We start from the raw sequence: 15,728 nt of genomic DNA, 5'->3' as shown, positions 1-15,728 counted from the left end.
ACCGCACGTCCACGGACTGCGACACCTTGCGTCTAAATACACATTCCATTCTGAACAGTGGCGTCCGAGGTTCGAATCCTGTTTCCTATACACCGTACATCCATGGACTGCGACACCTTGCGTCTAAATACACATTCCATTCTGAACAGTGGCGTCCGAGGTTCGAATCCTGTTTCCTATACACCGCACGTCCATGGACTGCGACACCTTGCATCTAAATACACATTCCATTCTGAACAGTGGCGTCCGAGGTTCGAATCCTGTTTCCCCTACACCGCACGTCCACGGACTGCGACACCTTGCGTCTAAATACACATTCCATTCTGAACAGTGGCGTCCGAGGTTCGAATCCTGTTTCCTATACTCCGCACGTCCACGGACTGCGACACCTTGCGTCTAAATACACATTCCATTCTGAACAGTGGCGTCCGAGGTTCGAATCCTGTTTCCCCTACACCGCACGTCCACGGACTGCGACACCTTGCGTCTAAATACACATTCCATTCTGAACAGTGGCGTCCGAGGTTCGAATCCTGTTTCCCTACACCGCACGTCCACGGACTGCGACACCTTGCGTCTAAATACACATTCCATTCTGAACAGTGGCGTCCGAGGTTCGAATCCTGTTTCCCCTACACCGCACGTCCACGGACTGCGACACCTTGCGTCTAAATATACTGACAGACTTTGGCACAACTTAAAATCTCGTTTAACGTACTCTCTGGTAGAATTGTACAAAGTAATCACCAGCCGACGATAAGAGAGTAAAGTAATCAGTTCAAAATAAAAAAAACCCATTAGCTTCGCGATCTCGCTCTTTCAGTCGTGGAACTTACCGAGGACAGTCGACCATACATCTCGTCGTCATGGCCCAGCGCTGTTTGCTTCTATGCATTCTCTTTAATGTCATTGCATCATTGGACGGGAGTTTGAGATACGTACAAGTTGTGAGTTGAAGCCTAAAGTCAAAATGACAAAATATTTTTTTCGGTACCGTTTTAATAAAGTAAATTTCATACTCGTCAAATTTCGTCACCATTTTCTTCTTTGATGCTCATGCTGTTGATCTCTGGATTGTCAGGCCCAAACTCGATTATTTACATACCACCGTCATATAACTGGAATATTGCTGAGTGTGAACTCACTCACTCTTCATCGCCATAGATGTTTGATACATGAATCAAAAGTTAAACTAATGTGAGCATTTTAATACATATGTAGATACCGCTTAATTATTGGAATAAGGAAAGTAGATGAGTGTCGATGTTTTTGTCTTGAATTGTCTCTATAGTATAAGTTTTATCTAGGCTGAGGCATTGTAATTCAAATTCCTGAATTCAAAATTTCGAGTAAATATACCGAGACGCCAAAGACGGGTCGGGTTGTGCGGTTGTACGGCTAAGTATGTTTGCTAACAGTATATACGCTACAGCATTGTTGCCTTGCGTCTCAAATACGTCAATATCTCAGTGTGGTAGCAATCAGGTAAAGATATCGAAATAGGGGTAGATCTAAAGATGGGTGTAGTCAAAAATGAATATAATCTTCTAATATTGTGCTTCATTTATCGTAATATGGAAACGATCTTTCTATAATAATCTGTCTTATCTTATTCTTTTGACGTCAAATTATTCCAATTATGTATCCAGCTATTGGAACAATGTACTGCAGCGCCGTTTATATAAGTCACTAGGCTTGTTTGGCTATACAGGCTTCTGCTTTGACGGAACAAAAGTATGCGTTTCGGTGAGCTCTCAGTGGAGTACTCAGTCTGTACAATGCCCATGCCGCTTGTGCTGCCCATAGTTCAAAAGAAACTATCACACAGCACAATATGTTTTTATTTCACTTACTAGGTTGTGTATATGATACATCGTTAAACTCAGTATAAGTGTATACTAGAACATTTACACAACCTTGACCAATGTAAGTAACTGGATAAATATCGTATGAACCTGGTATAGTGTTGATGAAACAATCTACCTGTTGAAGGGGGTAACTGATACTTTAAACCACTTGACTAGAACACTAGGTTGTGTATTGGACGGGTAGTCAAACTGGGAGTAGTCATAATGAGAATGAACCATGGAGAAACAAATTGTACGCTTGTAATATTACGATTCAATGTTCGAAAAATCTACTTGTCCGCCAGCCAGTGGCTAGCAAAATTCCAGTCGGGCCAGTAAATCTCCTGGCTAGTGAATTTTCATTGATTCATTCTGTAAATATATCACTAATTCCAATGATGCAAGATTATGGCATGATTAAAATAGTCATCATATTAGTTGTTTAATGATGAAACCGAAAATATCTTCTTTCTTCTATTTATTTATTTATTTATTTATTTATTTATTTATTTATTTATTTATTTATTTATTTATTTATTTATTTATTTATTTATTTATTTATTTATTTTTATTTCTGTGAATTATTTTGTGGGCAAGTAACTTTCAGGCATAGCTAGCTGGTTAGCAAACATGGAAGCCATTTTGCACAAAGGTTTTGGTTGCCACAGTATCATGTCATCATATCGCAATTGCGTTGATCGATGCTCATGTTGTTGATCACTGGATTGTCGGGCTCAGACTTGATGATTTACACAAGGCTACCATATAACTGGAATGTTTGCTGAGTGTGGAGTGATATAACATAACAAACAAAACTGTGAATAGATCGATGCTCATGCCGTTGATCACATGAATTTCTGGATCATATTCGATCGTTACACAGACGCTGCATAAATGGAGTGCAATGTAAGCAACTAAGTGCGATGTAAGCAACAAACAAACAGTTTACAATTAAATGCGTCCCATGACATAAACGGAAGAAGAGAAACATGGAAACTTAAGCGCATGTTCTGTGACGTTCTGTGTGACTAGACAGTGACCTAGTGACAGATAAGATTCAGTGTAATCGTGGCATGCGATCTACGTATGGGCTGACTTTGCGTTTCCTTGTTTTATCTTGCATCACATACCATGTGACACCGGCACATAGCTGAGAGGACGTTGGTCTAGATTTTTCTTGATAGTCATCTATGTTTCAAATCGGTTTTGATTTGATAATGAGTCGTTTTTAAACTAGAGTTTTGTTTCATGAATCCTGCAGAACACATAAATATGTATTTTTATCATTTAATGCATTTGTCTGCTACGGGGAGCTGGCAACATATGTACACACGATTAAAACTTTCTGCTTCTTTTTCAAACAGCATTGAACCTGAAACACAAATCATCTGAGGGTACGTTTCAAAAGTAGTCCAGTTAAACACAATGCCGAAGATTTTAAGATGGCCCGAAGTAAACGGATACTTATCTTTCAGTTACCCTTTCAGTTTAAAGGGTTTCGTCCTGTGCTCTATTTGTCCTATGTTCTTTGAGCGACATATATTTTTAAAAATTGCGTCCTATGCTCTATTTGCGTCCTGTGCTCTATTTGACCTATGTTCTTCGAGTCAAACTTATCTTTTGAAGATTTGCGTTCTGTGCTCTATTTGTCTGTGTTTGACCAATGTTCTTCGAGCCAAACTTATCTTTTGAAGATTTGCGTTCTGTGCTCTATTTGTCCTGTGTTCTTTGAACGACATATCTTTTGAAGATTCACGTCCTGTGCTCTCTATGTCCCGTGTTCTTTGAATGACATATGTTTTGAAGATTTGCGTCCTATCCTCTATTTGTCCTGTGTTCTTTGAATGACATATGTTTTGAAGATTCACGTCCTGTGCTCTATTTGGCCTATGTTCTTTGAGTGACTTATGTCTTGAAGATCTGGGTCCCATGCTCTATTTGGCCTAAGTTCTTTGAGCGATATATATATTTTAGGGGTTTCGTCATATGGTCTGTTTTACTTATGTTCTTTGAGCAACATATGTGTTGTGTGTTTTAACCGTCCTGTGATCTATTTGACCTATGTTCTGTGTTCAAGATATTTTATTTTTGGAGATTGCGCTTTCTCAGTAAAGTATGCGACTGACTTTAGTTTTACGGCACATTCAGCAATATTCCATCTATGTGGGGTGGTCTGTAAATGATCTGGTCTGGATCAGACAGTGCAGTGATCAACATCATGAGCATCGATCTACGCAGTTGGGATACAATGACAATTTGGTGCCAACCAAATCAGCCAGCCTGACCAACCCCTCCGGTTAGTCGCCTCTTACGACAATCCTGGATTAACCAGTTTACTTTGAAAGCGTAATCCCAAATATGCTATACGTTGCATTTAACCACTTTCTAAAATGTATTGTGTAATCTGGGTTCCTTGCCGTCATTATACACCTTGATCACGGTTGACGTTGGAGCGGCATAAAACAGTATTTACTCATTTTCTGTTGCAGCTGTTTCGCCATGGAGATCGATCACCCGAACACACTTATCCGAATGACCCCTATCAAAAAGACACGTGGCCCCAGGGGTGGGGAGAACTCACACAGGTAGGGATTTGTGGAGTAAGGGAACATGCAACATGTACTCTAACCTTGTCGCGAATGGCCGCAAAATGGATGATGCGGCTTAAAACAACATTTACTCTCTACTACTTTCATTAGATGTGCTCTTTCGGTAGAGGTTATCATCGATCGCCCAATACAAACGCTGCTTTTCCCACTACAAGATTACTGCCACGTGATTTATGGCCATAAGTTCTAATCGCATGGTAACATACTACGTTGTTGCTCCAGCCTTAGAATATCGCTCGATGTCTACCTTTAAACAATCAAGTCAATTCAATCGCCACGTTTATCACAGGAGGGTATGAGGCAGGAGTATGAGCTGGGCCGGTATTTACGACAACGCTACGTGGACAGCGGCTTCATACACGGAAACTACACGGCAGATGAAGTAAGCTAAAAGTGAAAGAAATCAAACGAATTTTAATCAAACAATTCCTAGTCATCGTATCGCACGGTGACAATCACGGAACTGTCTGCTCCAAATCCGATTTGTTTAAAAACAACATTGTGTGGCTCTAATACTACTGAAATGATATATACAGTGGAAGCTGTCTAAACCGGAACTCGTCGGGACTGAAGAAATAGTCCAGTTTAGAGAACGCACCAGATTGTAGCGTTGATGATAAATGTACAAGCCACAGACAGGACTGAGATTTTACGCTGCTGTTGACAGCTTGCCGGATTGGACAGATGCCGGTTTCGGGAGCTCCTACTGTACTCATAATAAATTAGCAGTTGTACAATCGACTCAAAAAGCGGACATCTCTTATGGATGTGGAAAAGGTTTTATCGCTTCTTTTGTAAAGAAATAAAAAAAACATAACGATAATCCGCGTTATAACGTTATAACATTTAATTTGAATGGTTCTTTAAAAATCTCGAACGCTATTCCTGGCTGATTACGTATTTTTGTTACAGATTCACGTTCTTGCAACTTATAAGGACCGCGCTATAATGAGCGCTTACAGTATGCTGTCTGGCCTGTTCCCTCCGGCAGGTGATCAGATTTGGAACCCCGCTATACCGTGGCAGCCGATCCCTGTACACACGTTGCCAAAAAAGGATGATTTTGTAAGAGTTTATATATCTGGTTATAGTTGGATAGCGCCGTTGTCATAGCGTTCGCTCAAAGTGTCAAAGGCCTGGGTTCAAGACTAAACGTCGTTAAGTGATCGTGAAACACGTTTATAACCGTGAGATGTAAACAATGGCGATCCGAAGCGACATCGAGTTTAAGATACCAACAATATAATTGTTCGGTATTAACAATTTACATTCGGACCTGGTCATTTGAGTTCGCTTTCAGGGGAAATCATATATATTCTGTCAGAATAAATCTCATTGGGATGTCAACGCTGATTGGTATACTGGACAAAATAAGTTAGCGATATTGTTATTTTTAGCACTGATATTTTATCAGTATGTCAATGAATAATACATCATTATTCCTAATTTCAAAATTTAGATATATCCCTCACTATTTTTGTCCAGTATAGATTAGGAAGACCGTCAGACGCCACCAGCACTGTAACCCACCCATGAAGATCCTGTTTAGATCGACGATCATTCTGTTGGTCACTAGATTGTCTGGTCCACATAACTGGAATGTTTTGCCAACTGCGGCGTTAAAGAACTAACAAATCCAGTATATCCTGTTTGATCTTTGTGAAGATAGTATTACTTGATAGTGTTCGATGGTACTTGAACGACACTGTTGTTTGTCTGATTTGTCTATCTTTGATAGTGGCGATATTTTATGTTGATACTAAAACATTTTTCGAACTGAAGTGAGGGAAGCACGTCGTCAACCATTGCGCCTTCCGCGCGACTAAAGGTAGACTGATCATTTTCTCTCTGTTTCGCAACCCTATTTGCGCTACAGTTTTGCCAGATAACAGGTGCTAGGATCAGTAACAGAAACGCAGCATACAATTGTAAGTTGGTGTAGTCGCCTTGATATATTTAAACTCGCCCGTCATAACAACCTCCTGACAAGTGATAAGTGGCCAAGTGGTTAACGTGTTGGCTTTTCAACCCGAAATGTCCTGTTCAATGCGATGTACCATGTCTCAAGCTCGCAGTAACGTAGCAACGGAAGTTTTGATTATAATATGTACTTTGATGTGTCGTTTTTTTCAGATATTGGAAATGGATTGTCCGACCTATGATGCCTTGAAAAATAATCTGTGGAAAACGAATTATGTGAAAAATCTTGAAAATCAGAATCAGGTATTTTTTCATCTGTCACGTTATTATAATGCATGAGTAAATGTGGTGCGAGTATCCAACTCAGCATTCTGTTTTTGTTGTCGTATACTCCCAAAGAAGCTGAGAATGAAATTCATCTGCGCCGTGATCCGTCATCAAGGGAGAGCAAAGACGGTTTTTATGTATGAGTGGGTGAGTGAGTTTAATTCTTGTGGTGATTTTAGTAATATTCCAGCAATAGTACGACGGGGACAGAGAAATAGCCCCCCTTTCTCTCTCTCTCTCTCTCTCTCTCTCTCTCTCTCTCTCTCTGTGTGTGTGTGTGTGTGTGCATGCATGCATATAGTGAGTAGTGAGGTGACTGAATTACTGTCATCGTTGAGGCACTCAATCAGTCACCCACAGTGCTGTGAGTACGCCTCCCGACTTTGTCTTTGTTTCAGGATCTGATCGACCTCCTCGGGAAGCATTCGGGATATCCACCTACCTTTGAAAGTTTGGTGGACATGTTTGACCCCATATATGTTGAGGTGAGTAGAACGTGCAGTATAGTTAAGGCTTGAGAGAAGGCTAGGAAGACAAAGAATTGGAGAAGGAGCAAAGAAGAACGAGGTAGAGAGAGGCAGAGGTAACAAGCAATAGGGAGAGGAAGCTGATAGGAATACGAGGGGCAAATGAGGGAGAACAAGGCAGAGCGAGACAGAGGTAACAAGCAGTAGGGAGATTAGGCTGAGGGAAGTTAGAGGGACAAATGAGGGAGAACAAGGTAGAGTGAGACAGAGGTAACGTCCAATAGGGAGAGGACCCTGAAAGGGACAAGAGGGGCAAATGAGAGGAAACAACAGTTTATTTTGACGCGAAAAATACTTTTTGAACCGAAGCGAGGGAAGTATGTTGCCAACCTTTGCTCGCTTCGTTCGCACATATGAAGACTAGTCATATTCTCTACGCTGCGCAACAGCACTTGCGCTACAGTTTGCCTGTACTTGGTCTCTCCAGCCACATTAAGCTGCCCTGATATAGCAAATACAATGACATGTCGTGTTATAACTCCCTCATATTCACACAGAGCGACAACAACATGACGTTTCCCCTGTGGCTCCGACAAAATGACGTGTACAAAAGATTCCGGGCACTAAAGAACATGGTAGCTGATCTCAAGTTCCACACTAAAGCAATGGCCAGGATACGAGGAGGTAGACTTAAGCAAACGATGTACACACAATTATCTGACGCATATTTCCCTGTATATAGAGTTACTTCCATCAAATGTACCAGGATCCGCTGATCACAACTATTGGACTCGTAGGTTTCAAAAGGTTTCTTGTCTTCGAGTTAACAGGCCATGGCATAATGAAATTATTAAGTGACACTCTCCCGGACTCCGTCAAACATTAACCCCGGTCATCCATCCATTCACTCACTCGCTCTCTGATATTCCAGGCCCTCTTCTAGGGAAGTTCATAAAGAACATTGATGACGTTGTCAACTTTAACAACATCACACAAAAGATTAACTTCTTCTCCGGTGTAAGTAGACGGCTGAATCATGTGACACATGTGAGGTTTTGTTTGCTGCTTAACGACGCACTCCGCTCTACCCAGGCTATATGAAATAAATAATCGAGCCTGGACCAGACAATCCTTATGAACTGCATGAGCATACATATATGTAGTTGGGATACGATGACACGTCATCGAGCCAGACCACTCGATCCCTTGAATCGCCTCTGAACGACAAGCATTGGTCGCAAGAGAGGCGTATGCAAAGGACAGTATCGAGTCAAGGGATAAAAGCGGGGGTTATATTAACATTCTGTTGAATTTACCATCATGTTTCGGTTACGTTAGCGGCACTCTTTCGTTAAGGACCTGTACTGGCGCTTTTGTTGGGTGAAACGTAAGACGAACAAAAACATAAAATAACAGAACTAATTTCAATTAGAGAAATGAGCGAAGACTCCTCTTCATTTACCTTAACACATTTCCTGTAAGTGTTTATTTTCAAAGAACGCCATCAGACCTTGTCTGTGATAAGGTATTAGTCAACGTTTCCTGTAACCATGGCAACACATTCTGTCTGTCAGCACGAAACAAACATCAACGCTCTTTTGTCGGCAATGGGAATGTTCAACCAAGTCCACATCCCGTATGCTACCGCGGTGCTTGTGGAGCTCCATCACTATGACACGGAGGGATACACAGTTGAGTTCCACTACAGAAATGACACTACCGTGCAGCCGTACTTACTAACAGTACCAGGTATGTCACCGTCAGTGAGTTAGTGAGTTTGGTTTTACGCCACTTTTAGCAATATCCCTGTAATATCACGGCCGAAACACCAGCACCGTCAGTATGGTTGATGGGTGAGCGAATCGAGGGTAAGGTTGGTTTTACAGTTTTAGATAGTCAGCCATGCAGAGTTGCGTCCCTTGGGTCAACCAGAAACCCGTGATTGTGAGCTCGAAATCGGTTGGCCTTGACTGTGTTTCAGTGGTTTGCTAGCACCACGCCCGTTCTGGATATTCTTTATAAAATCTTGTTAACAATCTGTTTGGCTTTGGTCCTCTTTCCATATTAAGCAGACATGACATATAAAGGGAAAGTTGCTCACGGCACTGCTATACCGAAGCCTCATTCACTTTGTACATAAGTCATGCTTCTAGGTGTGTGTGCGCGGAGGGATACAACTGACTGGAAAAATCTATTGCGATAGCTATAGTCTATTGCGAACAACTATTGAAAAGCTATTGCAATAGGGATTTTGTCCCTTGAATCTCCCGAATAAATCCATAGGTCATATGAATTAAAAACAAGCAGATGTAGCTTCAGTCTCTTTTAATAAATGACAAAAACTTAAAACCCAGATAAACAACTAAAACATAGCAGAGGCGGATAACTCTGAATCAAAGTGACCAAATCTGGCGCTTGCTCTATTTTGCGCTGGCGCATTTATCGACGGAAGCAATTTGCTAAATTATCGATAGTCACACATACTGTGTGCGTGAACAGTTTTTCGTGTCTGCTATCGATTAATTGCTATCGGAGATTCAACAGTTGCAATCCATTGTTAATTCGATCGATGCATCGTTACACTCCTTGTCTCCGCCGTACTACTGTGCATGGATTTCAACAAAGTCGAACACATCTGAGACTCACATGACATGCTCACACACTGTGATTTACCAGAAAGGAGACTCAAAGCGTCGATAAAGTAAACTTGTTATTTCCTCCTTTTTGTTTCAGGATGCGGTCCGTCTTGTCCACTGTCGAAGTTAAAGATACTGACACGTGACGTCATTCCAGATGACCCTGTGACCACATGCTTGGGGCATCCGTCCACATCTCCGTGCTCATCACAAGGGCCCAGCGTCACAGGTAAGACCCGTTCGGGGCATGCTCAGGAGGCTGTAGGGTAGCCTAGTGGTTGAACCGTTGGCTCGTCACGCCGAAGACCCGGGCTCGGTTCCTCGCATGGGTTCACTCTATGAAGTTCATTTCCGGTGACCGCCGCCGTGAATTCTGGAATGTTGCTAAAAGTGGTGTCAACACATACTCATCACTCACTACCGGTATCAGAGCACGGCGAGATGTTCGTGGGTATTGTAAGCATGTCCCTCAAACGACACCTTACTCGTGCATCCACAATCGAGGTGTCCGTGCAAATCTTAAGGACTCTGATCTTCGAGCTTCACTACTGTATACAGTGTATTGAAAGGTAACATCGCATTGTTATTGCAAATGAGATTTGGCCTTCTATGTTTACTGTTTTAGAAAACAGATTTACACAAGGTCCAAACTGTTAAGTCTATGGTGATCAATCTATACTGAACAACAAAAGAAACGTTTCGGAAAAATGAACTCCCACAAAGTATGCGTTCATGTTTATGTCTTCAGTTTTAAAAACTTGACAAAAGCCAGATTTGTGTTTCTTTTGCCTTTCAGTATATTTCAGTATATTACAGTCGACAGTTCAAACATTGTCTGTACTGGGTGATCACAGTGGTTGATTTGACGGCAAAGATGTTCATTCATACTATCAGCCTCTGGTTTATCTGTTCCATGTTGTTTAAAGACGCAATAATGTAGCTGTAACTTTGAATCATAATATACCTGTAGTTTTTCTACTGTTCATTTGAAATGTGAAACATGCATGTGTGTTTGAAATTTCAGCACTGCTCAATATTTTGTGATATTTCAAATAAGCATGACTGAGTGAGTGAGTTATTAGTTTTACGGCGCTTTTAACTATATTCCACCAATATCACGGCGGGGAAAACCAGACATTGGCTTCACATGTTGTACCCATGTGGGGAATCGAACCCGGGTCTTCGTCGTGACAAGCGGACGCTTTAACCACTAGGCTACCCGACCGCCACACTTATAAACATTAACGTTTAACCCTGACGCACATCATCGTCTGAATCCTGTTGCTGGTAAAATGAACATCGTGTAGCAATGAAAATATTTGCAAATGAAGTAAAATAAAGTACAAGTATGCACTTTACTGACCGAAAGCGTTACCAGGCTGAAAACCCTACATTGTTCAAGTCGAAAACAAAATCGTCTTTAGCATCAAATACATAGCTATCGAGTAACTGTTTCTTTGTTATATTGTTTGTTTGTTTGTTTGTTTGTTTATCTTCTGATCGTCCGAACTTCTGATCGTTGTTTTAGTTTGGCTTGCCCAGGAACATATATCGAGAGCTTTTTATATATTTGTTTACCTCTTTCGATATCACTACGCACAGCATTGTAATTTTCGACGGTCGCACCACGAACTAACTTGTTGAAATATTTTGTAATGACTGCGCGTGTTTGTGAATATTTTTGTCTAATGCACGTCAATATCAAATTAAGAAGCGTGTTATTGAACTGTGTCAAACATCGTTGTTACTCTTAATCCACACACGTCTAATGAACTGACTGTTATATACATGTAATTACTACGATGTGTCACCTTTTAATATCGATATCAGCTTTTAAATTAGTTACTTATCACGGCATATACCTATGGTTGAAATCAGTACCATTCTGTTAAAATCCAATTTCTTTACTATTTCAGATGTGACACAGTCTACCCTCCATTAAGTACCTTCTTACAACAAGCATGGGACCAACTGCAACCTGGAATCACCTCAGTGTTTATGTGACTGAGATCAAACTCGTTATGTCGACTTTGGATATGCCGAATTTTCGGTTGTCCCTTCACAAACATTTTGTCAAGCGTATTATATCTTTAGTGATATTTTTGGCCATGTCCAACCTCGAACAACTCGAAGTACTTACGTGTGTCTAGTCAGCTTCGACACAGCGATGTTTAACTTGCAGTATAGTGTAATATTGGATTAAAAGTTAGTAATGTATTATTTTGCGACTCAACATGTTCTAAGGCAAAAAGAATCATACGTTGTGTTTGTCGTTTGTACACATGTTTCAGGAAGCTAAGCTTGTCGACTAACAGGATCGGGTGGTCATGCTCGCTGACTTGGTTGACAGACGTCATCGTATCCCAGTTGTGTAGATCGATGTTCATGCTTTTGATCACTGGATCATTCGATATTGCTGAGAGCGGTGTTAACCAAAAATATAATGTCCACACGCCTACGGATATATGGATTGAACTTGGTGCATCGTGTGTAAACACGATCGTGCAACATTAGTAACAAAAAAGTCGTTCAGCCTTACCAAAATATGAAACCTTGTTGCATCTTATAACAAGCATTCGTCACAATTCCACCCAGGAAACACTCATGATTTCAGTGCATAGATCACTTTAAGATAATAATTTGGGTCACTGGCAGTGACAAGAGCATATTTTATTAATCAAACAGACAATGTAAAAGGCATAAAAAGAGAGCGTTTTCTGGAATTATGTTTAGAAACACAAACATATAAATGTATTTTTAAAGTCTTTTGTAATCTGTCCTACAGACCCTAAAGTATATATATCCAAAAAAAGCCCACGCAAGTCTAAAAATGTGGCAAGTCTAGATTTAAGAAAGTCTCAGGGCTCCATTTCATTACATTATTTTTTTCACTATGAACGTTTTTTTTTTTCAGTAAAATATGTTCATTTCAGAGACTAGATGTTAGTCTAAGTCTTTTGATTTTGGGATACAAGCCGTAAACATTGTTTACGTGTTTCTATGCACCCCAGATATCCTTGCCAATCATGTGTGATGATATGAAATGGTTATCGTGATTTTGTTGAACTGCACGAATATTACAGGAACGAACAGAACGAAACTCAGAGGTAACGTTACCTTTTAAAGGCACACGTCATAATACCAAGACTGTCAGAGCGAGCCATTGGAATGACGCAGTCTGTGGTTTCGAGCAGCCGTTTTAGAACGTTTAGCCGTTCAAGCAAGCCGATCATCGGACAAATGAAACATCTGGCTTTATGGCACAGACGTTCGAATAACTGTTTAGACAATAAGTTTTCGAAAGACAAATCTAGATTTTTGCAATCATATAGAGAGGTCTTATATCTTACGATTAAAAATATTTTCAACTTTGAACGAAATCGGTAGAAACAAAAAGATTTTAGAAAATTTTGCCACTACACTCAATACATAAAATGGGATAGTATTTTCTGAAATCTGTTTTTCTTCAACGAGTTCCTTCAAATTTGAAGCATATGTAAGTTTTAATTGCCAAAGTCTAGATTATGTTTTTAAATTATTGTCCAAAGAGTGATTCGAACCCTTGTGTTTTTCAGTCTTACATCGGGTAAGGAACGTGAGGTGCTGAAACGTCTCATTTGAGTACGATAACTATGGTGATTTAGCATCAAGTACTCAGTGTTTGCCTCAAGTCACATTTTAAGACCTTTTCCAAATGTTTACGGTTATTTTTTAAAGAAAAACACAACCCTAAAGTGCCATGGGTGTACTTTCTTTCGTGCATCGTCATGTATGCTGAGACGTAGGTTAATGGTCAAGTGTTTGTTCGTCACACCTTATGTCTGGGTTTGATTCTCCACTTTGGTGCAACATGTAAGGCTCATTCCTCTCCCTACACAGTGACTGTCATCGCCAAGGATGTATCCACTGGTTTGAACTCTCTTGGTGGCATTCCAAAATTATGAACGCTTGTTAATACTAGTCTAGCACAGTTCCTCATCTTGGTAGTTGATTCTGGTATCAACAGTCTCTGAAAAAAAGAAAGGCATAACGAAAATGGCATTTCAATGCAGTTGCTTATTTGGTACGGACAGTTTCTTTCAAAAACATTTTTTTTTTCATTCCTGTGGTGTTTTCGTCTTAAAGCATCACATCGATCACTGTCTTTGGTTTATTCACTGCATTTGGAAGTTTTAAGGGAATGCAAAATGCCACGTCTGAGCACCTCAGTCGACATTTTTGTACAAGGTTTCCCGGAAGTAGGACAGCCTCATCATATAGCTGCTCTTCGTGTGAATGTCCACCAGAGCACGATTTCTCATCTCACCAGAACTCGATGGAAGATGGACCTAGAACTGGACGACATCGAGTTACCACAAGATCGGTACATCCGAGTGCACCATCAGCGTCATCTAACAGCTACAGGCAGATACCCGGATTGAGAAGAGTATCTGTGCAGACCGTCAGGTTCAAGAGCTAGAAGACCACATGCTGCGTCCGCAACATCGACAACGTCATGATTATTGGTGCGCCTGTGTTCAGGCCTGGACCCTGGTAATTTGTCGTCGAATTCAGCGATGAGTGTTCTGTTGGAATGAGGCGATGGAGGAGGGTGGGTATACAGCCGCCGTAATGAAGGTTTTGCCGACGTCTGCGTTCCGCAGATGGACAGACGGTACGAAGATTGCGTGACGATGTGGGGAGTCATTGCTTTCGCTGGAAGAATTGACTTGGTGTTGATCCACGGTAACCTGAAAGCATAACGCTACTGTGATCAAACCTCGTCCACACATTTTTTCTCTTCTCAACCGTTAGATGGAGAAGCTGTTCCTTCAGGACAATGCCAAACCACATACAGCGCATGTCACGAGAGACTTTCTCCAGAAACGAAACATCAATTTGTTGTCCTGTTGTTCCAGACCACTTAAACCCGACACCTGTGGGATGCCCTGGCAGACGGGTTCACAGCGTAACCCACAGCCCCAGTCACTTCAGCAACTCTCACATCCACAACAGAGGGGACTACGATACAGCAGCATCAGATCCAGAGATGACTCGATGTTGGACAGTTCTCAACGCCAAAGATGAGTTACCACGAGTTACAACTTCAGCACCACCAAACGTCTATGATCTATGCTAGTGACAGTATCGTATACCCACACTGTAAGCATGATCTACGTAAGTTAAAGTATCTTCTACCAGCACCGTAAGCATGATCTACGCCAATGAAAGTACGTCTACCCAGACCATAAGCATGATCTACGTAAGTAAAAGTATTTTTTGTCAGAACATAACCATGATCTACGCCAATGAAAGTATCTTCTACCCAGACGTAAACATGATTTGCGTAAATGAACTTATCCCCTACACAGATGGTTTTCTTGGATTGCGTCACCAATAGGCTTCCATACAAAACTGTTGTTTATGTATCATATTTCAGTTCGGCATCTGAAACAGACAGTTCGAGTCTGTCCGACCAGGTACCAATTCCCAGCTGAGTAAACATACGACAGTTAGAAAATGTCGGGTTTCCTGGGCGACAACACACAATAAATAACTTGTACTGTCAGGGAGGACAGAAACTATAGAAACTGCAAGAGACTTGCTGAAAACGGTTGTCCATTCAACAGCTGACGTCGATCACCTTCACTTGATTAAAGACTAGAGACTGAATAGGATCTAAAAGTTCTACGGTAATGACGCCAATTATGTAGTCAGACCGTGAAACAGTGGGTGAATGAGTTTAGTTTTACACCACTTTAACAATATGCCTCACACATTTTACCTTTGTAGGGAGAAGACCCCGGTCTTCAGCATGACGAACTCTCTCGTGAACCAGTCCATGGAAGAGTTAATTATTCTCCACAATAGAGGCGAGGAAGTACGTGGTTTGTTCGCGATGTGTGAGTGAGTGAGTGGGTGAGTGCGTGAGTGATTGAGTGA

At 41.1% G+C, this 15,728-nt stretch overlaps 1 protein-coding gene across 1 annotated transcript; it reads left to right on the top strand.

Annotated features, from left to right (window-relative positions):
• Positions 1-851: 851 nt before the first annotated feature.
• On the top strand, positions 852-14,873 carry LOC137255428 (prostatic acid phosphatase-like). The gene is made up of 12 exons (XM_067792871.1): positions 852-947; positions 4,337-4,432; positions 4,746-4,838; positions 5,369-5,521; positions 6,590-6,679; positions 7,102-7,188; positions 7,728-7,854; positions 8,102-8,187; positions 8,745-8,919; positions 9,904-10,035; positions 14,034-14,169; positions 14,705-14,873. The coding sequence occupies exons 1-12, from the start codon at positions 867-869 to the stop codon at positions 14,871-14,873; spliced, it is 1,425 nt and encodes a 474-aa protein (XP_067648972.1). The 5' UTR covers positions 852-866.
• Positions 14,874-15,728: the final 855 nt, after the last annotated feature.

Source organism: Haliotis asinina, chromosome 11 (genome assembly GCF_037392515.1).
Source record: "Haliotis asinina isolate JCU_RB_2024 chromosome 11, JCU_Hal_asi_v2, whole genome shotgun sequence".
NCBI classification, from domain to species: domain Eukaryota; kingdom Metazoa; phylum Mollusca; class Gastropoda; order Lepetellida; family Haliotidae; genus Haliotis; species Haliotis asinina.
This window is presented reverse-complemented; position numbering and strand designations above follow the sequence as displayed.